The sequence below is a fragment of the Poromitra crassiceps genome, assembly GCF_964638095.1.
Source record: "Poromitra crassiceps genome assembly, contig: HAP1_SCAFFOLD_205, whole genome shotgun sequence".
Classification (NCBI taxonomy): Eukaryota; Metazoa; Chordata; class Actinopteri; order Beryciformes; family Melamphaidae; genus Poromitra; species Poromitra crassiceps.
In genome coordinates this window covers 158,285-181,110 of record NW_028152180.1, presented here as the reverse complement: position 1 = coordinate 181,110, position 22,826 = coordinate 158,285, and the positions used below count along the sequence as shown (strand labels likewise).

The following is a 22,826-nucleotide window of genomic DNA, read 5'->3' as shown; positions in this document are numbered from 1 at the left end:
AGAGAGTTGGAGGGAGAGAGAGGGAGAGAGAGTTGGAGGGAGAGAGAGAGAGGGAGAGAGAGGGAGAGAGAGAGAGAGAGATTAAACCACAACAGATTTATTACAGTCATTTTGATGCTACATGCAGTGTTGGAGGTAATGCATTACTTTGAAATGTTTTGGGTGAACAAATTACGTTTTTGTAACATATCACATTACCTTTTCAGCTCTTGAAATTCAATATTAATTACTTATTGAATTGAGAATGGCATTACTTTGATTTACCTTTCATACTGTTTCATTTTTGCCAACACATTAAAAAAAGCTGTCAAAAGTGAAAATCCTGCAGCTTCTCATACAGTCAGTTGAACACTGCTGTTGAAAAAGATCCTGAAGTCTGTTTGATATAAATGGCTTCCTGATTAAAAAAACAGCAACAGTGTTGCATCATATTTTAAAGGTATATTATGGAACTTTTCTAACTTGCTGTTTGTTAACATTCAAAGTTGGCCCGACTCCACAAGCGAGAGAGAGAGGGAGAGAGAGAAAGAGTCTCTTTCTCTCTCTCCCTCTCTCTCTGAGAGAGAGCACAGTTCGGTGGTCAAGCGAGGTGGACAGAGCATCAATCAATTACTAAATCAATTACTAAATAAATTAAGAATAAATCAGGCACCTAGTTGATAGATTGGCAAATACACACAGACACACAGACACACACACACACACACAGACACACACACACAGCCTACCAGTCTTGTTGGCCTCCATCAGGGCGTTGTTGATGTCATCGTTGGTGGCGTTGGCGTCTCCGTAGCTCTGCTGCCATTGGTCGAGCTGCTTCTTGATGGGCCCCAGGGCCTCACTGACCTGGGCGGCCGTGCTGTTCGCCTGCTCCGCTGCTTGCTTTGCCTCGGCTATCTCCCCACTCGGGTCTGAGAGAGAGAGAGAGGGAGGGAGACAGAGAGAGGGGGCGGGAGAGAGTAGAGAGGGAGAGAGGAGAGAGAGGGAGAGAGGAGAGAGAGGGAGGGGGAGACAGAGCGAGAAAGGAGAGAGAGGGAGGGGGAGACAGAGCGAGAGAGGAGAGAGAGGGGAGAGAGACCCACAGAGAGGGAGAGAGAGAGTAGAGAGGGAGTGGGAGACAGGGAGAGACAGGAGAGAGTACAGCGGGAGAGAGAGGAAGGGGAGACAGAGAGAGGAGAGAGGGAGATAGTAGAGAGGAAGAGAGAGGGAGGCGGAGACAGAGAGAGGGGAGAGAGGGAGGGGGAGCGAGGGAGGGAGAGGGGGAGAGAGTAGAGAGGGAGAGAGAGGGAGTGGGAGACAGAGAGAGAGAGGGGGGAAGAGAAGAGAGGGGGAGACAGAGAGAGGGGAGAGAGGGAGGGAGAGAGAGACACAGAGAGAGAGGGAGGGGAGACAGAGAGAGGGGAGAGAGGGAGGGAGAGAGAGACACAGAGAGAGAGGGAGGGAGAGAGAGAGAGGAGAGAGGGAGGGAGAGGGAGAGAGACACACAGAGAGAGGGAGGGGAGACAGAGAGAGAGGAGAGAGGGAGGGAGAGAGACACAGAGAGAGGGAGGGGAGACAGAGAGAGAGGAGAGAGGGGTGGATAGATGGAACACATTAATATAAATGAGATATGGCAGTCGTGTCAGATTTGTGAAAGCAGCATCTATAGCTTTTTTTGATTGCCCCCCCCCCTCAGGTCTCTTGAAAAATATATTTCTACGAAGATATCTAACTACTACCTGATTCACTAAAGGATACATTGAAAAAGGCTTCTGTTTGTGTTTGTGTGTGTGTGTGTGTGTGTGTGTGTGTGTGTGTGTGTGTGTGTGTGTGTATGTGTGTGTGTGTGTGTGTGTGTGTGTGTGTGTGTGTGTGTACCTGAAGTGAAGTTGAGGTTGTTCTGGACCGTCTCCAGGTCCTTCTTCAGCTCATCCTGTTTGCTCTTGGCCTCGTCCAATCGCCTCTTAGCTTCATCCAGCTGTGGCTTCAGATCTGACCAATGAGCAAAAGACACCACTGAAGTATCTGGACCAATCACACACGAGGACACTCAATCAACTTTGACTCCCTTGTTGGATGCTCCCGATGGCTGTGCCAGCACCCTGCGTGGCAGCTTGCCGCCATCGGTATGTAAATGCCTGTGAATGGGTGAATCAATGTACCTTGAACTTTGACCATCCAAATCTAATCAGTTCATCCTTGGGTCCAAGTGGACGTTTGAGGCAAATTTGACGAAATTCCGTCAAGGCATTTCTGAGATATCGCGTTAACGAACATCGGACCGACGGACAACCTGAAACCATAATGCCTCCGGCTAGGCTATCACCGGTGGAGGCAGAACCAGAGCAAGAGCATGGCCCTGAGTCATGACATTTTGTTTATGGTCTCAATCGCTACTTTCAAGTCTTCTTCAATACAACATGATGTTCATTTAGTCAATGATGGTCCCACTTAGAGTCAAACAGACCATAAAGTAGAGTCTGCAGGCGGCGCTGCTGCAGCTAGCTCTCAGGCTAGCTGCTTCTGGCTCCAAAGAACCAAGATGGCGGCGATCAAAGTGCCAAACTGGAGGCTTCAAAAGGGGAGTCGACAAACCACGTTGGCTAAGTCCATACTTTTATACAGTCTAAAAGTCAAAATAAAGATTAAGTTGATGTGTGTGTGTCAGAGAGTTCCCCAAACTTCTGACCAGCCAGATATCTTACCAGAGCAGCCAGTAGTCGTGGCGGGACAATGCCGGCGCCGGGCAAAATTTTTGGCCCCTTGAAACCAGATTAGAGGACCATTTACATTAAGATTAAACAGACAACGGGTTGGGTTAGGGTTAGGGTTAGTGTATCCCCAGGGGTGGACTCGACACAAATATGTCAGTTTAAAAAAAATCGTACCGTCAAAACGCCTGGTTCGATCACTGTGTATCCCCAGGGGTGGACTCGACACAAATATGTCAGTTTAAAAAAAATCGTACCGTCAAAACGCCTGGTTCGATCACTGTGTATCCCCAGGGGTGGACTCGACACAAATATGTCAGTTTAAAAAAAATCGTACCGTCAAAACGCCTGGTTCGATCACTGTGTATCCCCAGGGGTGGACTCGACACAAATATGTCAGTTTAAAAAAAATCGTACCGTCAAAACGCCTGGTTCGATCACTGTGTATCCCCAGGGGTGGACTCGACACAAATATGTCAGTTTAAAAAAAATCGTACCGTCAAAACGCCTGGTTCGATCACTGTGTATCCCCAGGGGTGGACTCGACACAAATATGTCAGTTTAAAAAAAATGGTACCGTCAAAACGCCTGGTTCGATCACTGTGTATCCCCAGGGGTGGACTCGACACAAATATGTCAGTTTAAAAAAAATCGTACCGTCAAAACGCCTGGTTCGATCACTGTGTATCCCCAGGGGTGGACTCGAGACAACACCTAGCATGCCTAGGCTAACCACCTAACACTAGTGTTACAGTTCAGCATCAAGTGAAGAGGAAACATCCCACTGCACACGGTTACATCTAAAACATATTCCTCAGAATTACAGAACCATCATGGAGTCAGGTAACAGATGAAATCAACATCTTGTTATCAACTAACTCAGAGACTAGCAGCAGCTGACACATCTAATGCTAACCAGAAAGTTAGTACCCAACTAGTTACTGCACTAGCAACAGTTGTTTGTTAATGTTATCATGTTGCGTTACAGATTGCCTATAGCTCATTCAGTAACGTTAGCGTTGACGCTATAGTGAAACTCCACTAGACTTTTTCTCTCCATCAAATAACGTTATTCTGCTGACATGCATCTTTATGATGGAAATGACAATTAGTGACATGTGGTCGTGGAAAAAGCGTCAACCCCCCGCGCTGTCAGGGGGGAAAAAACACCGAAAATAATAACGTTAACGTTACTGCAGCAAACGTTTGAGCGTGTGTGTGTTAGCAAGTTTTACCTGTCCGTGTCCAATAAAAGACAACTCCGCATTGCGCATGTTTTCAAAGTTCCTCCACCTTTGCAGTAATAAATTAACTCCAATTCTCACAATAACAAACTTCTTCAGTCCAATGCTGTCAATGATAATTTAACGTTAGGAACTAACGCTGTCTGAAAGGCAGATCGGCAACAGTGTTTTGTTTAGCGTTACATGGTGGCTTTGCAGGGTCGCGTCAGCGGGCCGAAAACATAGCACAACGTAGCAAAACATTTATCAGCGAACATAGTGGTGCATTGAAACAGGCAAGGAAACATGACGTTCAACCTGGAAACCGTAGCAATACATTTTCAGACTACAGCCCAGGAGAATCATTTGGACGTCCGGTCGGAATTTTTCAAAATAAAAGCTTTCATTCAAACTCAATACAATACACATTGAAAATATACAAAGGGGCTTTAATTTTGGTATTTTTCACATTTCATATCTGGCACATGTCAACTTGTCAAAATTCCGAGTCGGATCAAGAGAGCCGCCAGATGGTGAAATGTCCGACGACCGGCTCTTGTGGAACTCTCTGGTGTGTGTGCGTGTGTGTTTGCATGCATGCGTGTGTGTGTGTGTGTGTGTGTGTGTGTGTGTGCGTGTACCCTTGTTGAGTTTGTCATGTAGTTTTTCAGCTTCGTCCTTCAGCTCCAGACTGTGGTTCCTCAGAGAGTCTGCTATCTCTCCAAGGTTCTGGTCCTTCATTTTCTGCACACACACACACGCACGCACGCACGCACGCACACGCACACACACACACACTATTATAAACCGTTACAAATTAACTCATTTTAAGCTGTACTTTCCTCAAATATTACAATTACAACAGCTATCTTGTAAATATCTCTGCATAATATGTACGCGTATGCGTGTGCATGTATGTACTGTATGTGTGTGTGTGTGTATCCTGTACCTCCAGCGCATCCATGGCAGCCTTGTCGGCCATGTTGGCAGCCTCCTCCGCCTCTTTAACGCCGTTGATGATTTTAGCGTAGGAGCGCGACGCGTCCACAAAGCCGTCCAGCTTGGTTCCTGAGATCAGACTGTGGACGGACAGACAATCAGACGCCAAATACAATACAGTGAAGTGAAATCAATGAATTTAAATCAGCAACCAAGTAAAATCTATCACTACTGATATCACAGATCGATGAACAGGCCAATCGGAGAACAGAATTCAGAGCGCAGAGCTTTCAGTGTGTGTAACAAATATGATCAAATCCATCCACACCAATATGCCTTTCAACTAGTTCTTACTATGTAGTCATTCTTATTGATTGACACATAATGATTGTGTTGCTAATAATATCTAATGGACTGTGTTTCTCTATTCATTTGTCTCAACAGAAAGCAGAAAGGATACATGTAGCATTTTTAAACATCAATAATTACATCATTGTCAGTTTTGATTGCGATGTCTTGGTATAATTACCATTATGAAATAAGTCCATGGTGGAGATGTTTGGTCTCCTCTGTCTCAAGTCAAGTCAAGTTTATTTGTATAGCCCTAATTCACAAGCATGTCTCAGAGGGCTTCACAGAAAATGTCTCGCTAAATCTAGCTGACACAACAGTAGCAATTACAGTAGTAATAATAACACATTGAACAATCATATGATAGAGAAATATAGAAAATATAGAATAGAATGGGTGCCATGCTTTAGGGTAGAATGGGTGTCTGTCTGGGAGGGAATGGGAAATGTGGGGGAGGAGAGAGCAGGGAAGGGGAGGAGGTGGGGAAGGAGGGAAGAGGAGAGAGCAGGAGAAGGGAGGAGGGAGGGATGTGTGGGAGGAGAGAGCAGGGCTTTGTTAGTTTCTCCACATTAAGACTACATTTCCCATCAGCCCTGTTGATTCCTGCATTTGTTCATGTTGGTAACTATGCAAATCAATGTGTTAATGATTTACCGATGTTAAAATGAACTCTGGACCTTTGAGTCATGCACAGGGATACTGTGTACCTGAGGAATATATGTGTGGAATGTTTCTTCTACAATATCTTTGTAGATATTTCCGTTATTAACTTGTACTTAACATACTTTACTTCTTTGGCCAGCAGTTGCTGCTGTGGCACCTGAATTCCCTCAAGTGGCTCAGTAAAGTGCCATCTTATCTTATCTTAACTGAATTCTTACATTTCCTACCTAGTGGGAGTTCATAGTGTGCAGAACCTCTGTGTCTTTCTCTGCCTCCTCGTCCCCCATTAACAGACTTCAGCTAAGGGAGAACCTTCTGGTGTCTCTCACCTGCTGAGGTTCTTGGACAGAGCCTCCAGCATCTCGGCGTGCCTCTCTGCCTCCTCCACCAGGGGGAGCTTAGACTCAGCCGACGCAAAGTTCTGGACCTTCTCTGCCAGAGGCATCTTAGCTCCGTCCAGCTGAGCCGACAGACGCTCGTAGTCCTGACAGGAGAGAGAGAGAGAGAGAGAGGGAGGGAGGGAGAGAGAGTGAGAGGGTCGAAGGGAGAGAGAGAGAGAGAGGGAGGAAGGGAGAGAGAGAGAGAGAGAGAGAGAGAGAGAGGAAGGGAGAGAGAGAGGAAGGGAGCGAGAGAGAGGAGGGAGAGAGAGAGGAAGGGAGAGAGGGGGAGGGAGAGAGAGAGAGAGGGAGGAAGGGAGAGAGAGAGAGGGAGGGAGAGAGAGAGGGAGATTAAACCACAATAGAAATATTACGATCATTTTGTGTGATATGCCGTGTTTAAATACCCTATAAATAACTTTTTCTATTTTAGCTTTTTGCCAATGTTGACCGATACTGCCAATATCGTGGAAATATCGTGATACTATCGAATATTGGCCGACGTGTGTGCAGGATTTGTGCTGACTTTTTTGCCGACATTTTTGCGTATGACCTGCACTCACTTCCATTGTGCTCAAATGAGGATATGTGAATATTTCCTCATGGTAACACACCAGCGCCACCAAGTGTCCAGCTCAAGCAGGAGCCTGGCTGTTCACACCAGACGCACTCTGTTTTTCTCCGCGCCGGTCACAACTTGGACTGACTTCCTGCCTGGCTCGCTCAAAAATAGACTGAACGGTCTAATCTGTTAACCCATTGATACCTGATGCAGCATTTGCGTGTATATCCCTCATTTGTGTGTGTATCCCTTTAAGACCGCGAACCGCGTGACGCGGTTCGCGGTCTTAAAGGGATACACACACAAATGCTGCATCAGGTATCAATGGGTTAACAAGGCTGCCAAGAGGAAGCTTGCTGCGCTTCAGCCTCTGCTGTGTTTCAAGCATTTGGGTCTTAGCAAGGTCAGTCAAGCCTTCACAAGTCTATCTGATCATTCACAGTGTGTGTGTGTGTGTGTGTGTGTGTGTGTGTGTGTGTGTGTGTGTGTGTGTGTGTGTGTGTGCGTGCGTGCGCGTGCGTGCATGCGTGTGTGTGTGTGTGTGTGTGTGTGTGTGTGTGTGTGTGTGTGTGCAAGTTAAGTTAAGTTAAGCTATTCTTTATTTATCCCCATGGGGAAATTCATCCTCTGCATTTGAGCCATCCTCTCCTAGGAACCTTCCTAGAACTAGGAGCAGTGGGCAGCCACAGTGCAGCGCCCGGGGACCAACTCCAGTTCTTTTGCCAGTACCTTGGTCAGGGGCACTGACAGGAGTATTAACCCTAACATACATGTCTTTGATGGTGGGAGGAAACCGGAGCACCCGGAGAAAACCCTCATGAACAACGGGAGAACATGCAAACTCCACACAGAAAGGACCTGGGACGGCCCGGGGTTTGAATCCGGGACCTTCTTGCTAACCGTTCAGTACTAACCACTGATCCACCTGTGCCGTCCATGTATTTGTGATTTGTGTGTGTATGTGTGTGTGTGTGTGTGTGTGTGTGTGTGTGTGTGTGTGTGTGTGTGTGTGTGTGTGTGGGTGTGTGTGATCTCACCTCTTTGGAGTCGTGCAGCATGGACAGCATCTCGTTGACCTGAGCCACGTCCTCTTCAGCCATCTGCAGCAAGTCCTCCACCTGCTTCTGCTGGGACACCAACTCATCCATCTTCCTCTGAGAGAGAGAGAGAGAGAGAGAGAGAGAGAGAGAGAGAGAGAGGGAGACAACACAGAGAGAGAGAGAGACAGAGAGAGAGAGAGAGAGAGAGAGAGAGACAACACAGAGAGAGAGAGAGAGAGAGAGAGAGAGACAACACAGAGAGAGAGAGAGAGAGAGAGAGACAACAGAGAGAGAGAGAGAGAGAGAGAGGGAGGGAGATACAGAGAAAGAGGAGAGGGAGGGAGAGAGAGATTTGAGGATTTTCAATTTGTTTTTTTTTTATTTTATTTTTACAAGTTTTCATAGAACAATACAGGGAAACAGAAGAAAAAGGAACATGCTCCTCCCATACAGGAAGGATTTTCAGTTTTTAAACTATTTTTGAGCAGGATAATACTAGAATTATTAAAATAGATGCAGTAAAAGAGCAAAAAAGAGAAAAATTAATGAATGGATCCATGAATGAGTGAATGTGATTTAGTGAATTTAGAGATATATATAATGAACACATTTAGAGATATACAACGAATGTTGGGAATATCACAGTGCATGATTCCACAATAGAGAATGGATATACGAATATATATAATGAATGTTGGGAATATCGTAATGCACACATGATTCCATAATGAACTAGAGGGCACTCAGCAGACTGCATACCTCCGTTAACTCTCCACCCAGTGGGCGTGGAAAGTTCTTCCTTGGCATAATGAGCAGCCTTTCTACAAAGTGTTGGGCTGTTACATGAATGCGTTGCCGGAGGTCATTAAAGAAGAAAGGAAGGAAGGAATGAATGAACTGAATAAACAAATGAAGGAAGGAAAGTCTACGTCAGGTGACCCTTCACGGCTCACCTTGCTCTCCTCCAGGGCCTTGTCGTTGGCGTTGTTGGTCTCGGTGGCGGCGGCCGTGTTGTTGACGGCTTCGTTCAGCGCGTCTCTCAGGTCCATCATCTCAGAGTGGAACCCAGACAGACGCTCTCTGATGGACCCAGCCAAGTCCTCGTTTTCCACCTGACCACCTCGCAGCTGCTTGTTCACACGATCCAACACTGAGAGAGAGAGAGAGAGAGAGAGAGAGGGAGAGAGAGGGAGAGAGAGAGGGAGAGAGAGAGAGAGGGAGAGAGAGAGGGAGAGAGAGAGAGAGGGAGAGAGGGAGGGAGAGGGATATGTTATTTGGGTTTTTTATATTCAAGTCTTAAAGGATAAAGAAAGATATAGAAGTGTGTGTGAGTGTGTGCCTGCATGCGTGTGTGCGTGTATGTGCATGTGCGTGCGTGCGTGTGTGTGCCTGCATGCGTGTGTGTGTGTGTGTGTGTGTGTATGTGTGTGTGCGTGTGTGTGTGTACACTAACATTTCCCAGCCTCGGTCTTCTCCTTGTCGGCCAGCTTCTTCTGTCCCACACAGCTCCTGTACCTCATCTCCCTCATCATGGCCTCCACCTCCCTCATCTTCCTCTCCTTCTCCTCATCGTCCTGCTCCACCTCCGTCTCGTTCTGCCCCGACCGGTTCACCGACACCAGGAGGTCTGAGGAACAGGGAACACATGATGATCAGTCAGTCAAACAGTCAGTTCATCACAGGAGGTCTGAGGAACAGGGAACACATGATGATCAGTCAGTCAAACAAACAGTCAGTGCATCACAGGAGGTCTGAGGACCAGGGAACACATGATGATCAGTCAGTCAAACAAACAGTCAGTGCATCACAGGAGGTCTGAGGAACAGGGAACACATGATGATCAGTCAAACAAACAGTCAGTGCATCACAGGAGGTCTGAGGACCAGGGAACACATGATGATCAGTCAGTCAAACAAACAGTCAGTTCATCACAGGAGGTCTGAGGAACAGGGAACACATGATGATCAGTCAGTCAAACAAACAGTCAGTGCATCAGGTGTGGAATGTAGACAGGAGGTAACAATGTCTACAAAATATATCTAGAGCCGATACTTCCGGCGGCGGCGCTTTGGAGCAGTCGAAACCCAAAATGACACAGCCGATTGGAAACTGTGTATATTGATAACGTGTATATCGCGTGAAGCCATTGGAGCCGACCTCCCAGGGGTTAGAGGACCCGCGCATCCGAGACTCTGAAGGAAGAATGAGCGATGAGTCTAGCTGGCTGCTAGCTGGCTACTAGCTGGCCGCTAGCTACTTTTTAGCTGATCGCTCACCTCAAACTCGATGTACTTCGGTGATATTTTAATTCCGTTTTACACAAGGTGCAAACTACGGCTCTCGACTTATCCACTGTGCCATTTGGGGAGTTTTTTAAAGTAAAATGAGCCATTTAAAAGCGTATTGCTGTCGTTCTCTTCCATGCCTGCCTGCACAAGCAGGAGACAGGAAACCGAACGGCTTGAGTACAAGTACGGGTGCGACGAAGGGACAAAATAGCGGCATGCGATTAACGCGATAAAAAAAAAAGAACGCGTTATGGTGGGCCCTTAATCGCATCGCGATTAACACGTTAACGCTGACAGCCCTACTTCTTTTAGTAGCAACCACAACTTCACTAGATGCTACTGACTTCGCCTAGCCTGGTTCAAACCATCCGGATCTGTGAACTCACATTCTGTTCGTTTCGTGGATCTATCTGGACTCTGCGTTGTGCACATTGCAGCGGGTGGAAGCACTTGCCTTGACAGACAACTCCTTCAGCCAATCAGCATTGGATCCAGTCAAATCCAAATCCACTCGGGAGAACGGCGAAAACATATTTTCTGCAGAGAAACTCCGCTGTTTCATACTCCTGTACTTTCTTAATTGTTGTTATTGAGTCTATTTCCGCAATAACTGCACTTTTATGGCTGTTTAAACGAACGTTGACTTTTTTTGCACGAGGCAGCCATTACTGTTTTGCCAGCGGCGTTCCTGATTGGCCCATTACGATGTCAACTATGAGGCAGGTCCCTGATTGGCTAGTGCCCTTTGTAAAATCTGAAAGCGCCCACCCGGGGCTGGAGGCCAGACGGTCTCGCAGAATTAATCAGAATGTGAGTTCACGTGACTGGATGGTTTACCAGGCTAAACTCTGCACGTCCTGCCTCCTCCTAGATTAGAATGTAGTGCCTCTTTGAGAGAAAATAGTTCCTGTCCAAACTAAGTTCAGTTTGATCATAGATTTCAAAGACTAGCGAAGTTGTCCAAAAGGCTTCCATCCCAGCCTCTGTTCAACCGACGATTCTAACAACTGATGATATTGATAATACTGCGGACTGCTGCATTGATGACTGTCCCGTCTCCTACCGTTGATATCCATGGTCATGTTGGTGATGAAGGCCAGCAGGTCTTGCGCCCTCTGGTGGGTGCCGCTGGTAGTGTCCTCCAGGTTATTGGCCCGGTCGCTCGTCGCTACCGCCTGGAAACACGAGAGCAGCTCTCTTAAGTCTCAGTGGAAAAAACAGAGTTTGTGACGAACGGTTACTGGTTCAAAACCCAACGGAAACCAAACCCAAGAGTAGTAAGGTCGTTTTGGAACGGAGTCAAAACGGAATGTTTCTCTGCCGAGAAAAACAAAACTGTCACAACCTCGACTTAACAACAAAGTGCAGGAAGTAGAAAAACACAGAGAGGAAAGGAACAACACATTCAGCTATGTTGGATGTTCTAAAAAAATTATTTATTTGTAGATTAAAAAAACAACACATTTGAGAAGAAAGTAATGACACCTAATGAAGGCTTTCTGCTGAAACGTGTTGGTTTTTTCAGACATGTTTAGAGCCTAAACACCTTTAACACCAGCCTCCAAGAGTAGCTGAAATTACCTTTCCTTTCTCACCTTTCTGTCCTCGTATATTCGAAAAAGAAGCATGATGTTGTATAATAAAAAAAAAGAGTAAAAAGTGAAGCCGTTTCAAGTAAAGGTTCAGTGTTAGGATAGTGTTGAACTAATGTGACCCACATTGTCTAGTCCCCCGCAGCTGGGAATCGAACCCGGACCCTCCGGCCTGGGGTCTGGCTCTAGCAAGGAGGCTGATACTCTAGCTCTAGCAACAGATGCTAGCGTGTGTCATGCTATAGAGATAGAACGCTAAACTCAATGAGTTATCAGGAAGCTGACCTTGTTCTCCAGTTCGTTGATGTCGGCGTTGGTGTTCATGATCTCGGCCTCGACCATGTCGGCCCGACGCCTGCTGTCATCCAGCGTGCTGTTGTAGTTATCTATGGCCCTCTGGAATTATGGGAAAATGAGTTTATTAAAACAAATGTCTATAATATGGCTGTAGATGGACAGACTTTGGCCAGTGGGAGTCACACTAAATATACAATTCTGCTCCACAGCCATTTCTTAGTCACTTAGATGTGTACAGTGGTGTGTGTCTGTCTGTATGTGTGTGTGTGTGTGTGTGTGTGTGTGTGTGTGTCTGTGCGCGTGCATGCGTGTCTGTGTGTGTGTGTGTGTGTCTGTGTGCGTGTCTGTGTGTGTGTGTGTGTGTGTGTGCGTGCGTGTGCACGTGCATGTGTGTGTGCGCGCTCACAGCGATATCCTCCATAGACTTGTTGAGGCTGTGCAGCTGGGCCCAGGCGATGGAGCTGGCGTTCAGGTTCCTCAGCTGATTGGCTACTGAGCGGAAGTTGTCGTTCATGTTGTCCAGATCCTCCAATAGGACGATGACACAGCTGTCACAGGCTGCGAGAGAGAGAGAGAGACACCTCCTGATTGATGTCAGTGTGTGTGTGTGTGTGTGTGTGTGTGTGTGTGTGTGTGTGTGTGTGCGTGCGTATGTGTGCGTGCGTGTGTGCGTGCACGTGTGTGTATGTGGCTCACGTTCACAGTGCATGTTGTGGCCGTGCAGGATGGGCACACTGTATCTGTGTGAGCAGGTGTCACACTGCTTCCCCGTCATGCCGTCAGCACAGCGACACTCTCCTGACCGCGGGTCACAGCGCCCGGCCTTACACTCACACTCTGGACACACACACGCACACGCACACGCACACGCACACGCACACACACACACACACACACACACACACACACACACACACGCACACACACACACACACACACACACAGAAATATATGGGCATTAATTGGGCTGATTTCAAGTAAACTGGTTAGTGTCACCAATTCAAAAATAGACAATTCACAGATGAAAAAAAAGTGGCAAAACTTTTGAAGGAACTTTGAAAGCTTATCTTACTATATTTTTAATGTCTATATATGCACATGTAAAGCACTTTGTGACTTTTGTCTGTGAAAAGCGCTGTATAAATAACATTTACTTACTTACTTAAAGGGCATGGTGCAGGTTGGAGACCACATTGCATTAATATGTGGAAGGGGTATATATATAGCAATGGGATTTGGGGGAAAAAAACAATCACACATAGCTGCGTTTAGACTAGTTTTTGTAACCAGCAGGGGGCACTGGTCCATTTCATGGAACTACCTTTTGTGATGTCACAGGGATGCAAAATAGTCACCTTTAGGTGACAGTCACATTTTTCAGCCCAAAATATGAGGATTTCTGAGTGGTTTTATGTCTTTGTCTTTTTGGAGTGTTTTCACTGTAATCATGAGCCCAAAATGTCAATTCAGATTTTTTTTAACCTGCACCATGCTCTTTAAAAGCAAGTCTATCAAAAATTATTCTGAGAAAGTGATGTAGAAGATGTAGAAAGTGAGTGTGTGTTTGTTTGTTTGTGTGTGTCCGTGTGCATGCGTGCATGTGAGTGTGTGTGTGTGTGTGTGTGTGTGTGCGCGTGCATGTGTGTGCGTGTGTGTGTGTGTGAGAAAGAGTGTGTGTGTGTGTGTGTGTGCATGCGTGCATGTGAATGTGTTTGTGTGTGCGTGTGCGTGTGTGTGTGTGTATGTGTGTGTGTGTGTGTGTGTGCATGCGTGCATGTGAATGTGTTTGTGTGTGTGTGTGTGTGTGTGTGTGTGTGTGTGTGTGTCCGTGTCCGTGTCATGCGTTCCCTCACTCTTGCAGCCGTCAGGTCCGTAGTCCCAGTAGCCCGGGGCACACTGTTTGCAGTTTGGCCCGTTGACTCCGGGCCGACAGGAGCACTGTCCACTCTGCGGGTCACAGGGCCGGGTCAGCGCCGCCGAGGCGTTACAGTCACACTGCTGACAGCCAGAGCACGAGCCAAACCCGTACGAGCCCCCCTGACCAACACAACACATCATGTGATTAGAGGGAGGAGGAGCCAAACCCGTACGAGCCCCCCTGACTAATGTCCTCTAGAGAGAGAGTGCCGTCAGCGGAGGACCAAAATACGAGACTCATTAGCCAATGAACAGCCAGGAATGGGTCTCGCGCTACTTTTGCATGCTAAAATAAAGCTGATAATGTACAATTTGATTGAACAAAAAACTCTTTCAAAGTACAACACAAACTGTCCATTTTGCTGCAACTCAGTCGACAGCGCTGCTTAATCCAGGAGCTTACTTCCTGGAACTCTTGAGAGTAAAAAACTGGTCCATTGGAGTGAATGGAGATGTCGTGACTCTTCTATCTATACGGCTCTGCTCCTGACCACTTTTCAAGCAAAAAAACAAACTGTTTTAAAGTTTTAATATTTGTTCGGATGAGAACGTAACATTCCAAATATGAGAGCAGTTTATCAGAATAACGCCTATTTGGAAATATTTAACGAGCAGCGAGGACTGAGAGCGCTGGCTTTGTGACCGGTCGGACTAGCTAGTATCTGTCAACCTGCTGTAGGCTACTGGCAGTGACAAAACACTGTCGACGTGCTTTTGTAACTAACGTTAAATGCCGACCGGGTACAGCCATCGGCTCCTCGCAGCAGTAACGTTATGAACATGTAACTGAAGTTGGCCGCAGTGTAGCTTAATTCTGAATGTTGCCAAACTTCATTCATAGTGACGTTTTGTTTTGAAATTGGCCGCCAACTAGCGCAGAACCGGAAGAACAAATACAATTGCGTCTAACGCGCAAGAGAGAAAAAGTGGGCGTGGTGAATAAGGTGAATACCACCGCGGAGACCCGGGTTCAATTCCCGGCAGCGGTACTTCCGGCTTGGTCAGACGTTCAATTGACCGTGCCTGCGGGTGGGAAGCCAGTGGGGTATGAGGCCTGGTCACTGCACTAGCGCCTCCTCTGGTCGGTCGGGTGCCTGTTCGGTGCGGAAAGGAACTGGTGGGAATCGCGTCATCCTCCCACGCACTACGTCCTGCCAGTGAAACTCCTCGCTGTCAGGTGTAAAGAAGCGGCTGGCGAGGAAGCGTGTATCGGAGGAAGCATGTGCTAGTCTACAACTCTCCCCAGATCGGCAGAGGGGGTGGAGCAACGAAAGAAAACGAGAGAAAAAAATAGAGGCAGTAGAAGCTGGAGCAGTGTGGATACTTCACAGTCGTGCTGGGCAATATATGGATATTATATCTATATCGTGATCTGAGAATAGATATCGTCTTAAGATTTTGGATATGGTAATAAGGTGATACAGTATAGAGACAGTCCGCATGTCTGGGAATGGCCACAAAATGTTAAACGGCTAGTGGGGTAAAACCGCCCATATATCTCATGGGCTGACTCACCAAAAGACGGTGCTGCGGCTCTAAACTACAGGTTTGGGGGTTCTAGAGCAGAACACAAGACGTCTGCTCAGATGTGCGTTTACTGCGGTGGTTAAATCCCCCATCGTGTCTGCCTGGGCTGGGCTATCAGCTAAATTCTAACTTTGCTGAATGGATAGAACGGGGGAATTTACCCCACCCTGACCACGCCCCCAGGCTAACCCAGCGTCTATTGTGGGCGTTCCTAGAGCCTGTATGGGCGTTCCCAGACATGCGGACTGTCTCTATTAAGCATTGTCTTTTCCTGTTTTTTTTTGGTTGTGATGACTGTTCTAGCTGTTCTATTATTTGCCTTTAGCCACTTAGTCATTATATCCACATTACTGATGATTATTTATGTATCACAAATATCATTGTGTCAATATTTTGTGAATGCACCAATAGTCAGCCCACTTACATAGTTAATACAGAGACACACACACACACACACACACACACACACACACAACCATCACCTCGCAGCGGTCACACAGAGACCCGGTGACTCCTGGTTTACAGTGACACTGCCCGGTCTGAGGGTCACATGACTCAGTGCCACATGGAGAGCAGTTGCATTCTGGGTAAAACAAAAATAAAACAAATAATCAGACAGCTTCTTAATTTTTTAAAATCTGTTAATCTATGTAAATAAACAGTTTTTATCTGTTCATATCATCATCATCATCATCATCATCATCATCATCACTTTATTGACAGACACAAGGTCCAATAAAATAATCTATTTTTGATAATCTGCTTAGTTTTGTAGCATAATCTTGATTTAATCACTGTTAAGATTCAGGATTCAAGATTCAAGATTGGAGATTCACTTTGGATGGATCACATCCATAGGAGAAGATAAAGCTGCATATATAGAGAAAAATAGTCAAGACAATCACAAAATGTTAAAGTGCAGTCCTTTAAAGTGACATATAATGGGGGTAATTTATCTCAGGAGGTAGAGTGGGTCGTCCACTAATCGCTTTGGATAAAAGAGGTCGGTGGTTCGATCCCCGCCTCCTCCAGTCTGCATGTCAAAGTAGGCAGGACAAACCCACCGCTCTAACCACGCTGTAATGTAATCACTATGGGAGATTTCTGCATTCTGGGCTCATTTCAATCTAGTATTAAACATACTTTCGGGTCATGTTTAAATAAAAACACGGGTTGTATCGATAAATATGCACCATCACTACTACAAAATGAAAAAATAATTTTGAAAAAGGCCGAAATAATAAATTAAATCAAGCTCTGTTTAGAGGAGCAAATGCAGCGTTTCAGCCTGCTGGAATAAAAACGGCACAACAAAAAATCGTCACTCCTCGCCTTTAAGAGTGGATTCCCAACTGGATTTTTTGATTTGTCCTTTGGTCTGTCACTTAAATTATAGCCAACCCCTGTGTACACGTCATGGTGAATGGTTCCTTTTGATTTGTTTGGGTTATACCTACGAAAATCGCGTCATTTCCCTTCATTCGCCTCGCCACTAACTTCAACTTTGAGGAACCAGAGAGGTAAAGACATGAAATTGTCCGCCAACTTGTTCTCTTGAACGCTGTGGAGTCAGTTTTCGTTTTTCGTTTGGGGGTTTTTTGTTATTCGTGTCAAAATGTGCAGTGCGCCGTGTAAAAACCACCCCCTGTTTTTCTGCTTTGTCTTGGTAATTAGCTCACGCGCTAGCAGCTTAGCTGCTGTAGGCCGCGGTGCAAACAACGTTCTCTCTCTCTCTCTCTCTCTCTCTCTCTCTCTCTCTCTCTCTCTCTCTCTCTCTCTCTCTCTCTCTCTCTCTGCACGTCCACGATTGTAATTTGCAGTGTTTCTCAACGTGAGGTCCGGGGACCAACAGTGGTCCTTGAGATGTTTCCAGGATTCTCTCTCAGCCAAATATAGATGGAATTCTGAACAAAATTGTATCAATAAAAATATTCTCAGATTTGCATCTGAGAGACAAAATCTCAAAATATATTCAACCTTATTATATTTTATTGTTTCTTTATTATTGTATTTATTTAATTTTGTATTTCCTATTTCTATTAGAGACCCAAGGAGAACAGGCCGACAAGATGAGCTGCAGCAAACTTGGAAAAACGGGTGGTAGTACGGAGTTCAGGGAATGTGACAAGCTGGGTGTAGGCTTTGAGTGCACTGTTGACAGAGCAGAGAAGTTGGATCATAACTTGTTAACCAACAATGTAATGTTTGAGATAGAGAAGTATGTCAAAGTGATGGTTGTGCCAAACAATGAGCGTAGCTTAGTTAACATTCTGCTATACAACTTCAGCTTTGACACTCGGGGACATGGTGAAGGTTATCGTAGCCTACTTGAAAGGAATATTAGGAAATATTTGCTTCGGGCTCACAAGGACCACAGGAAGATGCATGGTAGTGACAAGGAGATGTTTGGCAGGGCAGTATTTAAGCTTCCAAAAGCACACGGTGTAGCAGGTCAGTCAGGTACTAGTGTCACATCATCAGGCCCATCTCCCCAGGTAAGTACTAGTCTCACACCATCAGACGCAGCGTCTGTCCAGGTAAGTAGTCTCATGTCATCAGACCCACCATCTCGCCAGATAAGTACAGACAGTACCAGCACTGATGATGCTGCTCATTGCGTTAGGGATGTCACTGAGATTGTAGGAGATCTGAATAGAGAGATAGCAGATACAAACAGGCTCAAGATAGAGTTTGATCTTATTTGTATTGAGAAGGACAGGTTAGATAGAGAAAAGAAAGCCACAAACTCAAAACTGTATGAGGCTGAAGTTAAAATTAGACGCCTACAGTCCAAGTTGGCTAAGTGTAGTGAGAGACTCTCTCAGCAGCAGCCAAGGAACTTTTATAAGAAGCTGAAGCGGAAGGAGAATAAGTTGCAGAAAGTGCAGCGAGACAAAGAAGAACTGAGACGGAGGGAAAAAGGCATAGTAAATGCAATAGTGCAGGCAGCAAGCAGGATTCAAGACCTTCGTGAGGATATGGAAAAAATGAAAGCAGAGAAGAGAAAGGAATCTGTCAGTTGTAGTTACTATAAAAGGAAGGCAGAACAGAGCCGTCATACAGTTACTGATTTACTGGAGCAGGTACAAGTTTTAAACAAGGAGGTAGACTTTTGGAAGGGTGAGCATCTTGCTGCAAGTGCAGAATTAGACAGGCTTGTAGCCCAGAGTCGTATCAGCACCTTCGAACATGGCAAGTATACTGATGCCGTTAGGGAAGTGTACATGGATTTAGTGACTAGTGAAGGGGTAAGTGCCAATAAAGCCACAGAGGTGGTCAGAATCGTACTAGAGAAGATGGCTGGTATAGAGGTAGGGAAGTTGCCAGGTACCACCTTTTGTAAATATATGATCACGGAGGCAAGACAGGTGGCAATGCAACATGTGCAGGAGACCATTCTTAGAGAAAATAACACGACACTGACACTGTGTACTGATGCCACGACTAAACACGGGCATAAATATGGCACTGCAGGCGTATTTCTGCCGGATGGCAGTAGGCTACATTTAGGCGTAAGAGAGCAGGCATCCGGCACTGCCCAGTGCACATTTGAAACAGTAAGGGAGATGATTCAGGATATTGTCAGCAGTGGTGGGGGACAGGTGAATGTTGAGTACTGTGAGAAACAAGTCTTCTCCAAGATCAAGAATTTAATGAGTGATAGAGCCAACACACAGAAGAAGTTTAATGAAATTCTGAAAGACTATAGAGCCAATATTCTGCCAGATATCATAGATGGTTTTGATGAGTGTAGTGAGGAACAGAGGGCAAGTCTCTGTGTAGTTAATGAATTATTTTGTGGCTTGCATCTTATTGACAATTTAGCACATCAGGCAAACAACACTCTGTGTAAATGGGAAAATCTGGTGTTTGGCACTGATAAGGTAGGTAGCTGCAGCAAGCAGGGCACACAGACAGCCAGTAATGTGGGTGGAGATGAGGGCGAGGATGAAGACGATAGTGAACATGTGGTTAGACATCAGAGCGGTACTCTTAGACTACTCAGAACTGTGTGTAAACTTGTGCAGGAACGTGGATGTGAAAAGAGTGGCAAGCCGGTTCACTTCAGAACATTTCTTAGGGAGAAGAATGGATCTGACAGTGTTCCCCTTGCCACGATGAAGGGCAATAGGGCAAATGTCACATTCCACAATGCTGCTGGTTTATACTACATCAGTAATGACCTTAGTGCATTCACAGCTGCCAACAGGGCAGAGAACAGGCTTGTTCATGCTGTGAATGAGGACCTTGGTGTTCCTCAGTTTCTTGCAGGTTGTAGGGCATTAGGTCTGATTGACAAATTGGTAATCCATCCTCTGTGGGTTGCTCTTTCTGAGAGAGAGAATGTACTTGCCATGAATGACAGGTATCAGGAGTTAGTTAAGAAGCTTGAGGAGTGGCAGGCAGATGGCCACTCATTTGTGACAGGGGAGGTGAAGCTGTTTGAGGATATAGATGTATCAGATAGCCCTGTGCTTCAGTGTTTAGTACAGAACACCACTGCAGAGTTTGATGCTCTAACTGTGCAAGCAGTAGAGATCCTTCTTGCCAGCCTTGTCAGGGTATGCAGGTGCATGTTAGCTGACCATCTGCAGCACGGCCGTTACTCTTCTGTAACCCAGGATCTCCAGGCACAGGTAGCAGGTGCACCAAAAACGAATGCCAGCTCAGAGCGTGATTTTGGCATGCTTGATAGGCTGCTTAGGGAGAAGACTAGGGCAGATACAATTACATTGGAGGGAATTATGCTTTTTAAGCAGAACAGGTCCTGGGATTGGTTGTCGCATTTAGATAGTGATAGGAAAGCACAGGTAATGTCTGTAGCCAGACGATCTGTGAAAGAGCAAAGAGCCACATTTTCTGAGAGAGCCCAGGCTATCAGAGAAGAGAGAGTTAGGGTGCTGCTAGAGACTAGGAAGAAACGGCTAGAGAGAGATGTTAAGGGTGTTGTAGAGAAGCAAAAACTCACAGTTGAGATGTGTAAATATGGGGGCTTGTGGACAACAGTTGAAGAGGTAGATGACCAGCTGCAGGCTTTTGATGAGAGGATGCAACTGCAAGCTGTATCAGCTCAGTTGAGATTCAGGCGTGTTGTCCTGGGAGTGAAGAATGTGAATGGAATTTTAAATGTGACTAAGGACAGGAAGCCATTACCCTTGGACACTCTGATCAGTAATCTGAAGAGTGTATTGCATGAGGAGACACCAGTAGAAGAAGACAGTGAAGAAGAGAGAGAATATGGTTGTGCTCCCTCAGATGTAGTTACTCAGGCTAAGGAAGGGTTTCTTCACCTGGCAGAGAAGCAGCAGGAGCGGGTTCGGGATGTAGGAAGGAAAAGAGGAGGGCTTCCACAGGTTGCGGTCCCAAAAATCAGTGCAGCAGAGCAGCTTGTGGGAAAGTTAGTCAGACACAAAGTTGTAGAAGATGGCACCACAGCGTGGTATAGGGCCACAGTGATAGACAGCATAGAACTGAATGATAGTCAGTTATTTACCATGCAATATGATGAGGATGAGCAGATCAGACAGTGGGATGTATGGAGAGATTTCCAGGAGGGGAATGTAGTGATAGTCTGTGTCAGTGCTGCAGACATGGTAGGTAGGCGTGTAAAGCACATGCTCATAGATGAGCAAGGGAAAGAGCAATGGGAGGAAGGTATTGTAGTTGCTGATGTCACAGGTAATTCACTCTTAATTGAATATACAACATTTGAGGATGGACGTCTTTATGAATGCCCCCTCTTAGATGACTACGTTTGTCATAAACTTAGATTCGTAGTATAGATCTCCAGTGTTGGTGTAGTAGATGTATGAACTGCTGAGCGGGCCATTTCAAGCCAGCAGTATCAGATGCACTCTGATGATCTTGTAAAACATAGACTGTGGTTAGTGAATAGTGAATTGACCTAATTTTATTGTTGTCTATAGAGTCATCGAGGAGGGTCTATATGGTATTGGTGGTATTTTTAAGAATACCATACGGAACCGATGGCACTGAGAATACCCTTAACGGTGCCAGTGGGGCTAGTCACAGCCTTAGTCATTGGGTATTGCCGTATGGTACTGGTGGTGTAGTTATTAAGAATGTCATATGGAACCGACCTGCGATGGCTAGGCTAATTCTAGGACTTAGACTTAGCTGCCAAACTTAGTTCCACCTCTGCTGTGGTCAACAGTCTGTATATAACTGTATTTAGTTTGTTCAAAAAAAAACAAAAAAACAAAAAAAAAGTTCCCCAAAATGTTCTTTCAGAGCTTTGATTCTGACGTTTTTTTCTATTTTCCAGGTTGATCCAGAGATCCCAGATGTTCAAAGATGTTTTTCTGTCTGTGTATGTTTGTATTGTTTGTTTTTTTGCCAGTCTCAAGGCATACAGTGGCCTTTGATTTATCTTTTTTATTTTTTATTGATTGAGGACGAATAGCCACTACAGTTATGGCCTTGCATCTATTTTCAGGGAAAGCCTTCCCAGGTGGTTCCAGGAGTGTACAACCTTCCCATGACCTTGCCCAGATAATAACCCATTGATTTGTTGTTGATTAGCCATATACTTGTGTTTTTCCTTGTTTTCCAGTAGGTGGCGCTATGCCGAATGGCACAACATTCGACACTGGTTTGAAGTCGATCCAACAAATGGTGTCCCAACTCCACTTGTGACTCCAAAGGCTCAATACGAAGAACAAGCCAGCACACAAGATGTCCTTTTTCTCATTTCATTTACCTCAGTCCGGGGTACAGACACTACACTGATGAAGGCCTAGCGCCGAAACTTGTTTGTGCTGTACCCCGGACTGAGGTAAATTAAATGAGAAAAAATACATCTTGTGTGCTGGCTTGTTCTTCGTATTGATTGTGTGCTTGTGCCTTGCATCGGACCCGTTTCACTTTCCGAGTGTGCTCGTTTTTCCACTTTTTAGACTCCACAGGCTCCACACACCTGGCCAGCATCAGCGTTCAACCACCTGCTACTCATCTCCACCAATCACCACTGGCCTACAAATACTGCCTCGGCCTGTCAGTCCTTGCTGGAACATTTTGCCATTCACAGGTTTGTAACCCAGCCAGTTGAGCATCGTAAAGAATTTATCTAAACTCAGTAGCACCTTTTTGTGAATATTCCTGACTGCCTGTTTTGCCTGCCAACCTGATCCATTTTTCCCTGTGTGTTCCCAGGATCCTCTGCCTGCCCGCCTGTTCCCCCACTGAGCGCACGGAGTGCCCCACCACGATCAATTAATAAAACCACTGTTGATTTTTTACACTTGTATGTACTTATTTGTCAAATCAAAATGTAATATAATAATGTAATGTAAAAACAAAGTATGTCCTCCAAAGTGGGGGGGTGGTGGATGGGTTAATA

At 45.8% G+C, this 22,826-nt stretch overlaps 1 protein-coding gene across 1 annotated transcript in view; it reads right to left on the bottom strand.

The window, feature by feature from the left end:
• LOC310770736 (laminin subunit alpha-5-like) overlaps positions 1 to 22,826 on the bottom strand; it is a gene marked incomplete at both ends in the record, with an annotated part of 130,019 nt that overhangs the window by 7,439 nt on the left and 99,754 nt on the right. The window contains 14 exons of the mRNA XM_083663454.1: positions 729 to 911; positions 1,858 to 1,971; positions 4,555 to 4,657; positions 4,863 to 4,992; positions 6,196 to 6,350; positions 7,843 to 7,959; positions 8,799 to 8,995; positions 9,299 to 9,472; positions 11,197 to 11,308; positions 12,011 to 12,121; positions 12,429 to 12,580; positions 12,719 to 12,859; positions 13,876 to 14,059; positions 15,949 to 16,049. Of these exons, the coding sequence (XP_083519580.1) occupies positions 729 to 911; positions 1,858 to 1,971; positions 4,555 to 4,657; positions 4,863 to 4,992; positions 6,196 to 6,350; positions 7,843 to 7,959; positions 8,799 to 8,995; positions 9,299 to 9,472; positions 11,197 to 11,308; positions 12,011 to 12,121; positions 12,429 to 12,580; positions 12,719 to 12,859; positions 13,876 to 14,059; positions 15,949 to 16,049 (1,974 nt within the window). The remainder of the gene's footprint in view (positions 1 to 728; positions 912 to 1,857; positions 1,972 to 4,554; positions 4,658 to 4,862; positions 4,993 to 6,195; positions 6,351 to 7,842; positions 7,960 to 8,798; positions 8,996 to 9,298; positions 9,473 to 11,196; positions 11,309 to 12,010; positions 12,122 to 12,428; positions 12,581 to 12,718; positions 12,860 to 13,875; positions 14,060 to 15,948; positions 16,050 to 22,826) is intronic.